Source organism: Neolamprologus multifasciatus, chromosome 5, assembly GCF_963576455.1.
Source record: "Neolamprologus multifasciatus chromosome 5, fNeoMul1.2, whole genome shotgun sequence".
NCBI lineage: Eukaryota > Metazoa > Chordata > Actinopteri > Cichliformes > Cichlidae > Neolamprologus > Neolamprologus multifasciatus.
In genome coordinates, this window is record NC_140443.1 from 5,137,276 (window position 1) to 5,156,384 (window position 19,109).

General features: G+C 40.0%; 2 protein-coding genes across 2 annotated transcripts in view; one reads left to right on the forward strand and one right to left on the reverse strand.

The window, feature by feature from the left end:
• Positions 1–19,109, forward strand: part of LOC146517889 (serine hydroxymethyltransferase, mitochondrial-like) — a 75,507-nt gene that overhangs the window by 44,036 nt on the left and 12,362 nt on the right. The gene's annotated exons all lie outside the window — the stretch shown is intronic.
• On the reverse strand, positions 409–11,388 carry LOC146517890 (cytochrome c oxidase subunit FA4). The gene is made up of 4 exons (XM_085159530.1): positions 11,202–11,388; positions 5,514–5,599; positions 3,039–3,102; positions 409–599 (listed from the first exon to the last, which is right to left on the reverse strand). The coding sequence occupies exons 1-4, from the start codon at positions 11,241–11,243 to the stop codon at positions 543–545; spliced, it is 249 nt and encodes an 82-aa protein (XP_085015656.1). The 5' UTR covers positions 11,244–11,388; the 3' UTR covers positions 409–542.

Below are 19,109 nucleotides of genomic sequence, written 5' to 3' on the forward strand. Positions count from 1 at the left end.
AGTTAGTGTGTTAGAAAGGTTAGAAGGCATGAAACACACACTTGCTTAATTGTTTATGTCTTAAGCATGTTTATGTTGTAATGCAGAGTAGGGTGAAAAGTCTTGAAGCTGCACATATCAACATTGCAAATGTTGATATGTGCAGCTTTAAGAAAATAGGCTGGATCACTTCCAGCCAGAGAGATGAATTTCAGAGTAAGACCCTGACCTTTGACCTCCTAGTTAAAGTGCCTTTACAAGAAAGAAAAATGATCAAACTATCACAGTTTGATTTATGCTTATTATTTAAGCCGTTTAAGAATAAAAAACTTAATGTTTATTTAAATTCCACTGAAAGATTTTTTTAAATGCTGTGTATGTCAGTTGGATAAACCAACACTTTTTATGACAACACTAAAAATCCAGTCATCTGTCTCATGTGATCTTTATTTATTTTTGTTCACAGTGTATATTAGAGAGCATCAGTAAGAAGTTTCACATCAGTGAGATAACAGCAGGAGGTCCTGCTAAACTTGGTGCCCCTGGAGTTGCCTGGAGGACCTTTAGAAGTCAGGTCCCTCTTTCTTCAGGTTCTTGTAGTCTGTGTTGATGGCCACAAACTGCGGAAGGAAGGAGGAATACATTTAAATCTGTTTTGCTTAAATTAAATTCATCAGTGTCGTCTTTAGGATAGCATTTTACAAAAAAAGAGGGGGATATAAAAACCAAAAAAAGCCTAGAACTTCTCGCCCTCTAGTATAAACAAACACTACCATGTACTGTGACCTCTGTCTATTTTATTTTTCTTATATTTTCATCCCACTGATGCTTTTAGGACAACAGTTTGCTGTAGGGGTTGGCAGATTATTGCCCTGGCTAAATCATTTTGCTTTAAGTTTTTAAGCCGAGTTCCACATAAAATAAATCAACTTAAAGGCATGGTTCTTTGAGAGGTGGGTATATCACAGCCAATCTGTGCTCTTGAGAAACATGTCTCTCCATTCCACTGTCCAATCAGTGTGCTGTGTAACCACTGAGCACTGCAGGTTACTTCACAGATAAGCTCTGTGAAGCAGTTCTGGTGAGTGATCAGAACATTGGTTCAAGGGAAAGGTAGCGGATACGTTTGTGTTGTTTTGATTTTTTCTTTTAATTAAGGGTGTGAAACTCCCTTGACTTTCATTCATGGGCTACATGCACCCCAACGCTGTCATTGTTTGGATTTTGCTTCTACTTTCGACTGCTTCCTTTAGGGTTTGCTACAGTGAAGCATCTGCCTCCATCTCACAACATCTTTAGCATCCTCCTCTGTCACACCAATCCTCTGCTCTTCCTTACATCCATGAATCTTCAATCTTCTCTGTGGTCTTTCTTTTTCTCCTGACTCGAAGCTCCGTCTTCAGTATCCTTTGTCTAATATGCCCCCCATCACCTCTCTGAATGTTCAAACCATCTCAGCCTTGCCTCTCTAATTTTTGTCTCCAAACCACTCATCCTGTCCCTCTGATGTGCTCACGTCTAATCTTGTCAAACCTCCCATCTCCAGTTTGGTCTCCTGTCTCTTTGTTAGTTCCTCCATCTCCATCGCCAAACCTTGCCTTTCACTTCTGCTGTCCTTCTGTATCAAATCCCAGCCTTATGCTCTTTTCCACCCACTCCACGCCATCTGCACTCTCTTCTTCACCTCTCGTCTGCTGTCCCTTGCTTTGGATGGTTGACCACAGGTATTTAAACTCATGCACCTTCACTACCTCTGCTCCTTGCATTTTCAGTGTTACACCTGTTTCCTTCTCATTCTCACACATATTCTATCTTGCATCTTCCGACTTTAATTCCTCTTGTTTCCAGAGCATACCTCCATGTCTCCAGACTCTCTTCCAGCTGCTCCCTACCCTCACTACAATCGTGAGGTCATCTGTAAACATCATAGTTCATCGGAACTCCGACCTGACCTCATTTGTCAACCTTTCCATCACCACTGCAAACAAAAATGAGCTAAGAGCCAGTACCTGATGTAATCCCACCCCCTAATTCCTGATGTGAAGCCATCTGTCACTACCACATATCTCACCACTATCTTTCTTTGCTCATACACATCTCTGCACAGCCTTTTTGTCTGCATGATCTTGCAAACATGGCTAATGTAGCATAAGAAAACTATAAAATAGACTTTGCAGTGAGACTTTTTCCTCAGATAAAATAAACAGTTCTGGCAACATAATCCATTCTTAACAACTTCGTCCAGAATAAAAAAGTTTGCAGTTTTAACTATAAATACCAATAAAATTTTGTGTTGTTCACTGCAAATTGATTTAAATTCCAAATATCAGTTATCATTCTCTGGATTATTAACTGCTACTGGCGTTGGCCCTGATAAAACTAATCGGTCGACCCTTATTTTGCATATGCCATGGATAATAAATACTGTGCGAGTGCATGTGTGTGTCCTGCACGCTTCTCAGGCCTCCAGCCGTGAAATCACTGGCAGTGATTATTTTCTCCACATGTATTTTTCTTGATTGGTCTGCCACTAAAACCCTCACCTCCCCCCTCGTCCCTTCCCTCCTTCTCACTTCACCCTCCTCATTATGATCATTGTTTGGACTTCAGTAGAATTTCGATGCGAGACCTTTGCCTTCCTATCGAGAATTAAACATGCCATGTCCTGACCTTTTGTCTGCAGGGACTTTCATTCCACTAGCGTGCAACGCAGCCTTCAAGCCCCAAGAAAACACTCTTTTCTCTGAAAAATATCATCCAAATGTTCTTTAGTGGGTCCTGTCAAGTGGCTATTTTTCTGCTTTATTTTGGGTCAGTTTTGTTTATATTTGTATTAGTTTGTCTGGAGCTCTGGCCTTGTTCAGAGGTAAGGCAAATTATTACCAACCACTAAAAGCTCCTGGTTCCATCTGCTTTAATTTGTTTTTGAGAGACACTTAAGCTGATGACAAATGTGAGATTTTCAGTGAATGAGTGAAACAATGCCATTATTGTCTAGATTACTATTCTGGCATGCTTGGTGCAAAGGTGGTCTTGCTGTGTTATGGGATTATAGTCACCTTGTATTGGTAGGTTGGGTCGAGCTTGCTCCAGGGCTCCGGGTTGTTGTTCTTATCCCAGAGGCTGCAAATGTGCAGAGATTCATGGCATGCAGGATAAAGAGGAGCAGGGCAAAGGAAAACAAAGACAGAACATAAGCATAAAGCAAGGCAGGTACAGAGAAAAAGACTTAAACAAGGGTAACAGACCACGATGCAACAAATAACAAGGGAAAGAAAGAGAGCAACAGAAGGACGGAGACAAAAGAAGATAAATATGTGGATGCCGAATGGAGACAGAAGTTGGGGGGAGAAGAGAGAGTGATTATGAGATAAGGTGAACTCATCCCAGTGACTTGGCAGTTCTCCTCTGTTCATTAACCAAAGTCTGGATTTCACAGCACTCCTCTGTGACTGTCCATCCCTCCTCCTCCTCCTCCCCTCCGGCAACACGTCACACCGCCAAAGCACAAACAAAGAGACAGAGAGACTGATGGCAGAGAAAGCATATCTGCCCTCCTCGCTTTCCATTACCACCAACAGTAGTGTCTGCAGCTGGTGATGAGGTCAGGCTTTATGGCTGACCCTCAGAACAAGTGGGTTTGTGTAGCTCAAAGTAGGACACGAGCAGTGAACATTTACTGTATGTGAGCGGTCACCGAGTTCAGTGCGGTTAGTGCAGTTCTAAAACGTGACGGTTTAATGCTGCTACCTGATTAAATTGTCTTATTCTTAGTGTTTACACTTTGTTTTGATACTCGTATTGAAATCAGTGCATACTTACAGTTCTGTGGGAGTGTTTTCAGCACCACTTGGCGAAATATCCTTTTGGTTTTTAAAGTTGGAAATAAACACAAGCCATCCAGCAAACAGGCATTAACCATGCAAAGTCGGTGCTTAAGAGCTTGCTTTTTAGCAAATGCTCTTTTGTATTCAGCTGAGAGAGTTTGTAGTCTTGATTAAGGTAATTTCAGACAATTTTGTTCAATCACTTCAAGTTCTAAGATACTTTAAACCTGCATGGATAGCATGTTTGAACATGTGTGGCTGGATTTTAATGATGCTGAAGTGAGAACTTCCGTTTTGTTTAATAGGCCATGTTGTGTCGTGAACTCTGCTTTGGATTATTGTCGTGTAGAAGCTTTTACTGGATCGGTGGAGGCTTGAGTGAATTAAGTCCTTTTATCTTGAAAGTTTAATTGTCTAAGGCTCATGTTGGAAGGAACTGAGCAGTTAGAGTTGAATTTGGGTCTTTTGTGGCTGTGACTAAGTGAAAGAATAAGAACTCTGGTCTTTGAACTTTGTTAATTTAGAGGCTGCATGAGGAGGGGCTCTTTAGGTCTGTTGGCCTACAGGTTTCATAGTTGTTAAAACCAAAGCAATTCCAAGTTTGACCAGCTCTCCAATGGTTGCAAGCTGATGGTGACTAGTTGGAAAAGTCAAAACTCCAACAACACTGGTCGTATGTAGAACAACTGTTTTACCTGACCAACAGATGGCTTGTGTCCTTCATCAGGCTTGAAGATGACTCTGATCCTGATATTTTAATCCACTATTATAGTGTTTCCTCTGTGACACAAATTATTTGTTTTATTTGTCTACCCTTCAGACACTGATTTTTGTAATGATCATGTGGGATTTATTTGATTTTGGACTGTGAAAATTAAAAGCATGAAGACATTGTCAATCGTAGTTTGGCTTCAACAAGTAGCTGAGACGGGAGTAAATTTCAGCTACTGAATCGATTGTCATGAAATTTGGAGAAGCATATGCAAAGATGGTACCTGCTTTTTTTCTTCTACTGTACCATTCTGCTGAGTAACTGCTCATCAAATACATTTCATTGCGATGTTGACCTGCTAACTTGCATATGACAAATAAAACTGAAAACTGCAAATGTTGTTTCTGATCTTTTATCACTTTATTTCAAATTGTGATATGGAACATTGGCTTTGGTAGAAGATGGAGTCTGACTGACTATGTCGCAGTAATTTGGACCTAATTTTCAGATCCTTGGTGTTTAAGAACCTCTCTGTTGTTATCGCCACAATTTTTACCAATTTTTGAATACTTAGCTGACTGAATTATTCTCGACCGTTTTAGGAGTCTTACCAAATCCATAATGACTTTAAGAGAGTTCAGCAGCAGAAAGTAGTAGCGAATTAACATTTAAAGAGAAGCAGGAGTTAAATTTGGTTCTTTTTACTTTAGAAATTAACACATCTATACAAGTGACATTGGGGTTCAGAGGTGATAGCATTTTATGTATTCCATCCACTTGCTGACTCCAAATCTTTCCGATTTTATGTTTTAAAATAGAGTATGTCATGTCAGCAGAGACCAGATCAAAACTGGGACCAGCTATTAAAACCAAACCATCCAGGCAGTTTGATATCAAGCTTTAATCAGCCAACGTTTCAAAACCTGTCAACTCACACTAGCAATAGCAAAGTGGAAGAATCCTACGGTGTGCAGACAAACAATACGAAAACTTACGTGACATGCGGCCCTCTTGCCAGACGGATCAGGTAGAGAGTGGCCCCTGTGATGCCCAGAGTCATGAAGAAAAATTGAGGGATTAACTGTGGGAAGGACAGTAGAGGAGAGGAGGGTTGCATTAGTCCCAGAGCACAGAGACAGAAGGTGGTAAACAAACACATTCCATCAAGTGGTTGGCTGTGATATGTACCATGAACATACGCTCGTGTGAAATACACACACATATACTGGTAGTTGTTATTCCTGTTTTTCCTCTCCCTGCCCTCCTCCATATGCATGAGACCCAGGCCATGTGTGAGGCAGCTCACTGTCAGCCTGGGTTGAACGGGCAAGGACGCAGTGGAAGAGAGAGCTGCTGCGTCTCTGTGTGCCAGCCTCTCCTCCTATAACGCTCTACCTGTCACAGTGAGCGACAGAAACACAAACACACACTGAGGCGGAGGCACACCTAACGCATACACTCACACAAATATGCACAAAAATGAGCTTACACACCCAGTGGGTGCTCTCAGACGCACAGTCATGAATGTGTTTATGCAGACACATTTATCTGATATCCTGAGAGGTGATGATGATGGGATTTAAGAATTTAAAAGGTACATTAAGGGAAGGGGAGGGAAATGTGATGTCATCCTAAACACCCAAAGCTTAGGTGTGACAATCCCTTCACCATGGCGCATCTATTTATCAACACTACATAGGCATAAATTTCCTAATATTACTGTGTGATACTGTGTATACAAGATGAAGAGGGAGAGTCACACCACTGGCGAACAGCTGTTCGCAGCCCACACAGATCTAGTCAAGCTGTAGAGAGATGACAGTTTGATCAGGTTGAACTGAAGGATGTCTCTGCTCAGCTGTATCTCGACATCTGTCTTCTGTCTGATTGCGTTGCCACTTGCCTTGTTGTTGATTAGGAGAAAGTCTGGTGATGATAAAACTTTGATATTTTCTACCTTAAAGCATAGACTATATGATAGATAGACTTGGGAAGTTATTGCAGAAGTGCCTTTAAAAGGGCTTCAGTTACAGATTTGACAGTTCTGGTTTCAAAATGAAGTGCAGTTGTATAAAAGTCTGAGAAAACGAATCCAGTGCTGACTCGATTTGTGATCTCAGTAAAGACTTTCATGGTTTCAGGTACTAGATTTAAGTTTTAAATCCAAATATCAGTAGAATTGATACCAAAGCCAGCAGCCGGTATCGTATTGATATTTTCTTACTATCCTGCAAGTCCGGTATGTATCTCACAGAACTGTAAGAAATAAATCTTTTTGAAATGAAAAACTATACGTAGAGCAGGGCGATATGACCAAAAATATTTATCACGATATACATTTGAAAATTTGTGATAACGATATAACTGACGATATAATTGACACAAGACAAAATACTTTACAACTCCACAACTTTATTAGTGCAAAAAAACCTTCACTTAAACAAGCAGCTGTTTTTTATCTGCATTAAAGTTATATAAAAATTTAACAGTGCAAATGCAAATTCCTTGTTGGCAGTTTAACCAAAAGGCATTTCCAGTGGAAATTAGCCGGCATATCCTCAGCATGACCATGTATAATATCCACAAAACTTAAAAAGAGGTTATACACACACAGTACGGTAACATTATGTTGAAGCACAGTACGTATCACTCCGCGAGGCTCCTGCCTACAATAGCCATTGTTGTGCCAAAAAGTGATTGTCTGCCAAAAACTGATTTCCAATGTTTCTGTGTATTTTTTATGTGTAATATCTTTACGTATGTTCATAAATACACTTCGGTGAACAGGGTTTACAAAGGGGTCATATAGAGAATTAAAAAATTATCCGTTTTTCAAGTATCTTTACAACTCTGTGTTATTGTACCTACATTGTAACCAATTTGGTCCTTTATCCCCACTTAAAATATTTTTACAGAACTATTGTAATATTTGCTGCCATTTCTGCTGTCCTCTTGGCCAGCTTACTCTTACAAAAGACATTTTTAATGTTAATTAGACTTTTTTTTAACGGCATAAATAAAGGTTATATAAAAGTCGCTGCCAAAAACTGATTGCGGCTTCTACCTTGTTACACGAATGTTGTTTGTGGCTCAAGATGACTTTATGTCATCCATAAGCGATGCATTTGACATATGTTTCACATATTATAGCCCAACAAGTTACTTATAGCAGTTTCAATACAAGCAATCAGTTTTTGGCAAATACCAGAAATCACTTTTTGGCAGACAATGACTTTTTGGCACAACACCGTAATGCTCCGACAATCCATCAAGCGGTGCGGCTTCGTAGCTTAGCAAAGTCGTACTAAAACATTTTGACAGATTTTCGAGCGCCGTGTACATAAAATCGTTTCGAGGTCAGTAAACACAACCAGAATTCATACATAAGGCACACGGGATTATAAGAGGCTCTGTCGATTTTCAGAAAAATCAAAGGATTGGTTTTTAAGTGTGACTCATTTTCAAAAAAACACGGTAATAACGACAACCCGCTAGCATGCGCTACCAAAAATAGTGCTTTGTTGTGTATCTGACGGACGAAAGTTAAACCAGTTCCACACCACTGAAGTTGCAGCATTTTTACAAACCAGTTCTGGTTCATCCGTTTCATTCAACGATCCGCTTTCGCCTTTCTCATTCTCTGTCGCCGGCACGCATTTTCCGCCATGTGCGTATGAAAACAAAGGCACTGCTAATGCGCGTTTTACCCATATTCTATCGCGATATTTTATTTTCTTATCGTTGCCAGACATTATCATACCGTGAACAGTATGATATGGCCCAGCCCTAACTATACCTATGCACTATGAAAAATGTCACAAAAAATAGATATTTTGTGTTGACTGTCACGCCTATTTTGTTTACAGCCTATAGAACATTTAAAGAACAGAAGACAGCCAAAAAAAAAGTTTTAAAATACATGAAAAGCTGAAAGATGTGTTTTGTTGTATCAACTAATTATTGCAGAAAGCAAAATTCACAGTGATTTAGTGGTTATTAAAGTGTGTTCAGCATTTGAAAATTGATGATGATTCCTCTCATAAATCATGACACACTGCTCTCCCCTACATAAGCTGCCTTTATAGTTTAACAGTAGGGATGGGTATCGTTTAGGTTTTATCCGATACCGGTGCCAAACCGGTACTTTTGAAACGGTGCCGGTGCTTAAACGGTGCCCAAACCGGTGCTTAAAGACTGGAAAACACAAAATTGGTCCAAAAACCTCTCATGTTCAGCTGTTTTTTTGTAAAAAGATAACAATGTTAGTCTTTTCTGCAGGTATAGGGCATATATGGTATCACTCTGGGCTGGAAGCAGTGCTTAAACAATGGAAAAAACACAAACTTTGTCCAAAAACCTCTCATGTTTAGCTGTTTTCCACTTTTTCTTCGGTCATTTTAGCCTTTTTGGCCAGGGTGAAGGGAGTATCTGACATCAAACAAGAAGACAGCCGCATGTAGCTATGATGGTGTTTGCTAGTTCACGTTACATGCATTAATTTAATAACGCGGTTAGCCTACTCAACGTAAATTACACACGAACAACATTAAGCTACTCACGCAGAGAAGAACGGCTGCTGCTGCCATCATCATTTCTGCTACACTGGCAGGGCTAGGTTCATCGGATTTAAAGTGTGACCTCCTTTGACAGTATCAGCTTAAAGCACTTGTTGCAGGCTGCTGAGTTTGCATCTTTTGCTGTGAAGTACAGCCAGACTTTTGACCGCTTTGCCTTGGGCATTTTTAATCTGTAGCTCTGCTCTAAAAGAACGTACGTACCTGGACCCGCCTACTATCCTCGAAACGTAAAATGATTGGCTAGAATCTAAAGTGTATCATTCCATACCAGTTGGTGGCGGTAATGCACCTTTCAGTTGTTTGCCAACCGCCAATAGAAATGTAAGGAAGAAGAAAGTGTATCACAGCTCAGGAAAAAAAAGCACCGAAATAAAGCACCGAAATGCGCGCTGCTTTTCGGTCTGGTTACTACCGTTTATGTCAGAACCGGTGCCATCATGGCACCGGATACCGGTACCCATCCCTATTTAACAGTATTGGTGTCATTAAAAATCAGGAGTGACATCACCGTGGCTACGCTCTCGTTTTCATTCAGAGCGTTTTATAGACTTTTGGTCCTCATGTCCATGAGTCAAAATGAAGTTTGAATAGTTTTGCAGCCAGCAGTTAGTTAATACAAATGGTAATCTGCAGATTATTTTCCTGCTTGTGTTATTAATATTTTCTTAATTAATGTTAAATATCACCCAGAATCCAAGGTGCCAATTAACCAAATATCATAATAATTAGGAAATTATGCACTAACATGAAACTACTCGTCTGCATGCGTTATCAATTAAGATTAAATGATTTCTCACCTTTCTTTATTATCCGTGTTAACATGTTGTCAAATGTGTTTCATCTTAATTATCTCCATATTTCTTGTTTGATCATCAATAGCCTGAAACCTAAAGATGCTGATTTGCATTTGTAAGCTAACAAGCTGAAACCAGTAAGTATTTCCAGTTTTGTTTTTTTTTTAATCACAACTGAGCATCAGTAGGATTGTAGTCAGTTTTCATCAACTCATCAACTAAAACAGACTTTTTCTTTGTGTATCCAGCACATGTTGTCTTACTCGTGTACTGCACAGTGTGCCCACGCTGCATGTTTTTTGTTTGCTTTTTCTCCAAGTAAGATCTCGATGAACTTGGCATAACCTTGAAAAAAGGTTCACGTTGTGCGCTGCACACACACTGTATCTTACTGCCGATGCCTCGCTTAGATCATCACTGAAGCGGCAGCACATATAAACACAAACAAAGCAGGTCAGCTTTGATCGCTGACACTCAAACAAACACCAAGAAAATAATGAAGACTGTCGTGTGCCGGGAGCTGTCCAATCCCCGGGTGCTGATCTCTTCATGTCGAGCCACGCAGCAGAGGGTTTCACCTTTCACCATCAGCCTGACCGATATAGGAAATGTTTTATGCTCGCTGGGGTTCGATACTGACGCTGCCCTTATTACTTTTCTGGTGCACTGCCAAGCCAACAGCGTCAATCCTCAAATTTGGGTCAGCCCAGCACAGCTTTGAAGCAGAAAAAAAGACCGCTTCTGTGTCTTTCTTCTGCTTTCATTTTATTATGTTGGTAAAGCAAATTAAGATGCCAGCGTAATTATACACTGCCACAGTACTTGTTTCAAACAAGTTGATCAGGAAAGGAGTTATAATTGTTGTAACAAAAGAATCCAGACTTTAAGGTCCACTTATTAGTTTTCTGAAGCTTTCTGTAATCTCTGAGCTGTCATCGTGAAATTGAAAGGGACTCGGTTACTAATTAATAACATTAGTATGTCTTGTAGACAGTATTTTACGGCATTTTTAAGACATAAGTTGTAGTTGCAAATTGGTATTCTAGTGCCACGCTTTAAGCTGCACAGTAACATATTGCTCTCAGCGGCGTCGAGGCAGCGTTGCACATTATTCATGCCATTTATACGGCTGGCTTCAAATGTATCTTCTTCTATCATTCTTCACTGTCATGTTTTCAGTTTTGTGTCTCTTTTTCAGTGACTTGCAGTTTAGAAGTGCAACTGTTAGCAAACACCAGTCTAAAATTACAGTCAGCTGTTTAGGCCTTGTTTATAAATCTCTGACTATATGAAAGATAAATGAACGACCTACCCCTGGATGTTTCTTCGCATGTTGAAACATGGTTTTAATCATCTTTATAAGTCTTCCACAAACAAATCCACCAAAAAAAAAAAAGAAAAATTGACAGTTAAGGGCTGATGAAGATATCCATATAAGAGACTCTCTATCTCTGCAGATTATTACAAAGAGGTGCTTGCTAGCTTAAGTACAGTATGTTGGCCAGTGTGGCGAAACCTGTTGCCAGTCTATCCCGTCTCTCCACCCCCCCACCCCCCACTCGCCCTCGTGTTGGATAAATGAGAGGGTCAGAGGCGAGTGGGAGGAGGGGAGCAGAGCGGGAGAGACAGTCCTAATCCACATAATGACATCTGTTGAGGACACTGTATGTTTCCACTGAGGCTCACTGAGTACTCTGTGTCCTAAAGTGTTTTGTTGTACAACAACAAAACTGCAGATTCTGAACACTTTTTTTTTTTTTTTGATGCAACAGATAGAGACATTTACCCAGACATTTCCTCCTGAAGGTGCAGCAGTAGTGTTGCTATAATAGATTCATGTTTAGACAGCACACCAACAATACAGCCATTGTGCTGGCTAGTTTCACAATATATTGTCATTTCTGAAATGATGAGCCACTATTTTTATGGGTAGCCGTTACTCTTAAACTGTAAAATCATCCCTCAGTGGCCATAAAATTGTGCTGCTTTTGCAGAGCACCTTGTTCTGTGCGAAGAGGAGAGAAGAAACGGCAGAATCCAACATGTCCCTCGGGTCGAGACCTTTGTCCCGGACATGATAATGGCAATTGATTAGTCAGCGATGCAGCACTTGCAGACCTTACAGGTTTCTTAACAGCATTTTCCGACCTAATTTAATTAACATCAAAATGCTGTGCACTGCAAAATGTACAGGTCATTACAATTACCTACTTAAGGAGCTATTTATCATGCGATACAGCAAAGTGGTTGCATTTAAGCCACATTAGTGTCATTATTACAATGCCAGACTAATATGTTGGTCAGTGTATCTACCACTATGGTACATAAAGAAGCATCTCAGCACTGTTTTATGTCAGTTCTAACTTAGACCACCCTCATGAGGTTGGTTTGAGATGTCCAGATAATAAATTTTTAGATTTCAGTGAAATTTGATAGAAACAGTCATAATTGATTTACTTTGAAATAGAGTTTCTGGTCAACACAGAATTGAAAGGACAAGCATGAGTTTTTGTTCAGATGTTAACAGTAGGCCTGGATACACATTAGTTCATTTAGGCCTAAAAGGTAGCTTTCCAAAACACAGGTTAATTGCTGGTTACTAAAACCTGGACTACGGAGTCTTGGACTTAAAACCACCTGTGGTAAATGGTAAATGGACTGATTCTTATATAGCGCTTTTCTACTCTCTCGGAGCACTCAAAGCGCTCTATACAACATGCCACATTCACCCAATCACACCCATTCTCACAAGCACTTTATCTATACTTAGTGCTATTTAACTACATTCACACACATTCATACTCCGATGGATGCATCGGAGAGCAACTTGGGGTTAGTATTTTGCCCAAGGATACTTGACATGCAGACTGGAGGAGCCAAGGATCGAACCACCAACCTTCCGATCAGTAGGTGACCTGCTCTACCTCCTGAGCTACAGCCACCCCTGTGCTAATCTAAGGCTATGTCCACACGTACACGGGTATTTTTGAAAACGGAGATTTTCCGTTTTCGTATTAAAAAATAATCCCGTCCACACGTAAAGGCAGAAATGAAGGAAAACGCTGCTAGGAACATGCCAAAGCAGCAGGTGGCGCTATATTCCTAACCGTGTAGAAATGTTGGCCAATCAGAAGTCTAGAAGCCTCGGTGGGAAAAAGTAAACAAAGTTGGGGCATAGAAGCAGAACCGAGTCGTATGTGTGGAGGGACAGTAACTGTGTGTGTATATGTAAGCATTTAATTAACAGTAACAGTATTGTAGAAATTCATTTCCCCGAAACAATAACGTGGCGCACACTGTGACGTCAAAAAAGGCGCACACCTTTGATGCTGCGTTTTCTGCGTTTTCTCCGTTTTTCTCGTAAATGCAAAAACTGAGTTTTAGAAAATATCCACCCTGGCCGGAGTTTTTAGAAATCTCCGTTTTCAGTGACCGAAAACGCCGTTTACGTGTGGACGAAAGGTGCAAACGCATAGAAAAATCTGCGTTTTCAAAAATACCCGGGTACGTGTGGACATAGCCTGAATGAGCTGGACTGAGGTTGGATAGCGTTACACTCTAAAAGCTTAAAACCATTTGGAACAGAAAAGGCAATGAAAACGATGGCAGCGGATAAGAGACTGCTCTGAAAAAACTGTAGAAATCTATAGAATCTATGGGAAGAATTCATTGATTTCAGGTAACATTTGTTGGCTTCTTCTTGTTACTTTTTTGTGAAATCACTGAGATGACATGATGGTAGAGGTCCTGCACATATGTTGAGAAAGAATATAACAATGAATTTAAAAAAAAAACTGCTGCTGATTTATGAAGAGTCTAAAACTGATGAAGGACCTACAAATAAAGACAGAGAATCAGCAGCCTTGAAGAACATAACAGATGATGATGATCAGATCAGGCATCATACGCACTTACACTAAGTATATGAAAACTTTCAACTTTGAAAATAGAAAAAGAAAATGCAAACTTTCAGTTGCTTCTGTGTCATCTGATATGAAATGTGTTCTACTTTTAGCTAATTCTAAGAAATCATCTCTGTATGCAACTCATTAATACATCTGGATTATCAGACTGCTGCCGCGGGAGCTCGGCATCCACACTGCTGAAGGTAAAACAGCTGTTGTGATAACGACAATGCAGCATCTTTAACGAATAAGAACTCATTTAATCAAGTTGCATAAAAATGTCAGGAAGAATTTGTCATTAATATAGTTCAAGGTATTATAATACACTGAAATCCTTTTACAACTCAGCTCTGATAGGCCAGCGAAGGCTAGCTGAGGACTTTTCCTTTCTGAACCATTTTTGAAATCACAGCCGTTTAGTATAAGAAAATGAATTTTACTTCTAATAAAATTATACTTTAAGTCATACTGTGTTTATATCAAATCGGTCGCACATTATTCCCAATCTGTAGTCCCTTAGAGTTGCATTAATTTGAACTATTCTCTGAACAGATTTGAAGTCCAATATCAACACAGGAACCTTGCAGAAACAGTCTTTACTTGTAGAGTGGTGAAAGGAAACGGGACGCAGCTCGTGGTGATGAATGATCCTCATTTTGTATGTCAGCAAAGCTTCTCCATATGAAATGGTATCAAGAGAATTATTGGATACCTGTTATATTATAAAATGCATCTTTGGTGTTTTTCTATGAGCTCTGTGTGAAATTCTTAGTTTTCTTTTTTAGGTTTTTTTTTCAGGCTGCTAAGTTTTGCTATTTCAATAGAAACGGGGGGACGTGTAAGTTAACTTATTGATCTTCTTTGACAAATGTCGTTAATCTAAAATTAAACTTAACTCCTGGAGGTTTAATTTAGTCCTGGAGTAGCTCCAATTCTTCTTCAGGAAATCTGTTTAAATAATCCAGGACTAGGTTAAGTCTAGGTAACGGATGTCCAACATAAGGCCTGGGGGCCAGAATCGGCCTGCAGTGTAGAGAAACTGAGACTTTCTGTTTAAATTCTTTTTTTCTTCTCTTTCTGATATTAAAATATCTCAGGAATTAAATGTTTAGTTAAATGTCTTTATACTGACAGAAAGGGCAGCTTTACTGGTCCAGCCCTCTTATGATACTACTTCAAGCCACAACTAAGAAAGCTGGTTTAAGTGGCTTCTGATTTAACACCAGTCGTGGAAACCACCCCATCATTTATTTATTTTTCTTACTCAAGTCCAAGTACTCAAATTGAGCTCGATGGGCCCTGTGTCTCAAAATTAGCTGAATGCTTGCAGCATTGAAGGTTTTCTGAGCATTGGAAAACTGAGCTTTGTTGCTCTTTTAATTAACCTATAGTATAAATATTATAGCTGCCGTACTTCACCAGCCACAGGGTTGTTCACCTGTCTTTTCACCTATTCTATTTATGTGAATGGGATTTATCTTGAGGGGAATTTCTTCAAATGTATATATTTGGTGGACATGGGTCAGGGTAACTGAGACCTCAAAGCCATCCTGATTTTCTTTCTTATTTATATTATGTCTGAGACAAACATCCACTTGGACTCAAGGCTGGCCTGATGATAATTTGGTGTTTTTTCTGTTCATTATTCAATGCAATAACTCAAGAACAGAATGAGAGTTGGAACCTGGTTGGAGGAAGCATACAGATGTTATTCTAGTTTTAATTCCTCCTGAAATTCTGTATCGGTGCATCTAAAAGAAACAAGGATAACAGATCCTTCCATCCACGTGTCACGGCTCGGCTTGGACGCTGCATAATTTGCCCCCATTTCCTGAACTTTTAACGTGTTTACTGCATCAAAGTTGTGAAATATCTGGGATTGATTTATGCTCTTGTGCTTTCGTCCTGGAGTCTTGTGAGTCACCCTAAGTTGTTTTACCTGATGCTTGTCAGTGGAAAAGAATGCTATTTCTGTATACCACATGACAAAGGTAATGGGTGCAATTTTTCACCCAGCAAGGATAGAGAGATTGATGAAGGTTGATGGGGAAGGAAAGGTGTTGAACAAAAAGAGGTTGGGGGGGAAAATGAGATGCATTAAGACGAAAGAGGTGAGAGAAAAAGTCAATACATACTCCCCCTCCCTTATCAGTCTCTTCCATTGTTCCCCCTAACAGATTGCAAGCCGAGTGTTTATAATAAGAGGCAGACTGCAATATCCAAATGTTTCTCACTGGTGATATGTAGCTAAGAGAAAGGGTGGCTTTTAATGAGATTTTCTTTGTAAGAATGGATACAGTGGGATGGGTTTGTCTCCAGTTTTGACCCTGCACAATGCTGGATGTGAATCTTGTGTCTGTATTTCTAGAAAAATGGCAAAAAGAAAAATTTATTTTTGTAGAGAAAAATACTGGTACATAACCATAAAGTTCTTCATAACATCTGCTGTCTATTTGTTGCAAAAATAAAAGGTTAAAGTCCCAGTCATAGAAGACCAGAGGTGTGGGTAATCATGTGGCAACCAATCATCACGAGGGAAAAATATGTATTTCTTCACCAGTTGGCAAGTGGTTGCTGAAAGACGATGGAAGCTCCTGTGTATTTTCCATGGAAGAGTCCAACTTTTCTGCAGCAACTGAGCTGTAGGGACTGTGAAAAGTGCAACACAAACTGGAAATGGAGAATTTTACCTTCAAAGCGAAAGTTGGAACTTTTTCTTTGAAAGCAAACGTTTTTTTGTTTGTTTGTTTGCTTTTTAAATGAGAAATCTCCAAGCGACCATAGCAAGGCGAACACAGTACGCTCTTTGCAACCTGGCAATGGACTGTGATCTCTAAGAATCGCATCCCTATCAGTCAGGGAATGTACTCTTTTTTTTTTTTTTTCCTCATGATTAGCGGTTGCCATATGGGTGCTGATTGTTCTTGCTCATGTGGCTGAGGCCCGAGATGTAAATCTACAGGATGCCCACCCACTACACTCAAATCACAAGGTGCCACTCCTCCATGTGTGGTGAGATAGATGTTAGACTGTCTTTTGTGCAGTATGTGCAGTAGATATAGATCTACACTCGCTGGCTGGCCACGACATTAAAAACACTGACAGGTTAAGTGAAAAACATGAATCATTTCATGTTATTTTGACACAAACCGCCAAACTTCAACATAGCTGCACACTGACAGTAACTGCAGATAATCCCCCAGCGAGATAATGCTTTGCACCGTATCGCACCATCAGCTTAGGGTTGGAGGAACCTGAGCAAAAAGTCCAAGACACTGACCCAGCCTACAAACTCCCATTGCCTAAAGGATTAACTAAAAACACCACGCTAAGCTTCTTTGGAGTAAAGGGGTCCTACACAACATTAACCAGATGGTTATAATGTTGTTGTCGAGTATGTGAATATTAAAACAAGTATATATGTGCAATCAGTGTTGGGGAGTAACGGAATACATGTACCGCCGTTACGTATTTAAAATACAAAATATGACTAACTGTATTCCGTTACAGTTACCGTTTAAAACGGTGGTATTTAGAATACAGTTACTTTGTTGAAATAAATGGATTACACGGCGGTACTTCCCTGTTTCATATTGTGGCGGGTCAGGACTGTTTGGGTTTTGTTTGACAGCTACGTTCTGTTGTTCCAGGCGGCAGCGTTACGGTTGCCATGGTTACAGGGCGACGCTCTCTTTCTGCATGTTTCCTGGGTGAGAGAGCGCAGTTGTTGTTGTGCTAAGCTAATAGGCAGAATGCTACAGGTATAGCTCTAAAGAATGTAGCATCATGGGCAGTGTAGTCCGTGCTGCAGGGAGAATGGACTGCCGTACACGTTATGTGTCTGTGAGTGAGGGAGGGAGAAAAAGGAAAAATACGAGCTGTCATCGAGCAAAAACGGGAGCTGGAAGCATGTAAATATAATAATAACCACCGCAGCCGAGAAGAGAGCCTGACGAGCCCAGTTGTAAGTAAGCTATTAAGACTCGACTGTACACCGTGTTCGTGTTTTCCTCCAAAAATAATAAGTTCCGTTGGAGCAGCCTTTCAACGCCTCTCTCTGTCTCTGCTAGCAAAGTTGACCCAGACAACAAAGTAAAGCTCATTGAGTAACGTAACGGAATACGTTACAGAATACATTTTCGGCTACAAGCCCGACATGAACCCACCGTATTAGCCAGAGGTCCCTTTACTACGGTTCAGAGCCGCGGACCTTCAGTAACAGTAATAAATCACAGCAATAGTACATTCATGTAGTTGTAAACAGCATGATAATATATTAAGTAATCCAAAGTATTCAGAATACGTTACTCTCATTGAGTAACGTAATGGAATACGTTACAGAATACATTTTGGGGCATGTATTCTGTATTCTGTAATGGAATACATTTTAAAAGTAACCTTCCCAACACTGTGTGCAATCAGTCTGGTTAGATATGAACCTGGAGCAAAAATGAAGCCATGCATCTTTTCAAATTTGAAGTGGAACATCTACAATGTCAAAAACAAATAAAAAAGAAAGTTTGTCATGTAATAAATTGTCCCATCATTTTACAGATGGTTTAATACATTTGGAAACTCACTGCTTTTCTCAGTGCTTTGCTCTCTCCACTGCTGCCTCTCACAAACAAACACACTTGGAGAAATACACACCACACTGCAGTAAGGTCATGTAACTTGACGGATGCTCGAAATCCACCTCGTGACCTGGCACACACTCAGAACCCCTATAAATTTTCAACATGTTTTCCTTTCATTTCTCTGAGAGTAGAGGGCAGTCATGAGTCACAAGTGTGACACATTCAGGGAACTCGCGAGCCTTTTCCAAACTATAAGCCTGAACATGTACAAATAAGTGGCGACCCGTACATGTGATCCCTGCAGGATAGTGTCCGAATAATAGATGGCTGTGTTAGTGATTCCTCTCCTGTGATTGTAGCACATTATTGAACAGAGATTGACTGTGACACTGTTTATTTAAAAATTTGACCCATTTCCAGTACTGCGATGCCGCTATTGAATTTTACACATAGGAAAGTGAGGCAGACGCTCTTCTCTAATGCATATAATTTACATTGAATGCACTCTGTGATAATAATGTTAGCTTTCTAGTGTCATTTTGCAACTCTTTTCCCCTTAAAGCTCTCTCATGAATAATTGTAATTAACAGTGACTTTTTCCTGCTGTAATTTCTAAGGGTAAATATTCCTGACACTTTAGATTTTCAGCATAGTGCAGTGTCACATAGTTGTGTGAATCCCAAAAGAGAATTTCTGTTCTTTTCCACACTACAACAACACAAAGACATGATGCACCGT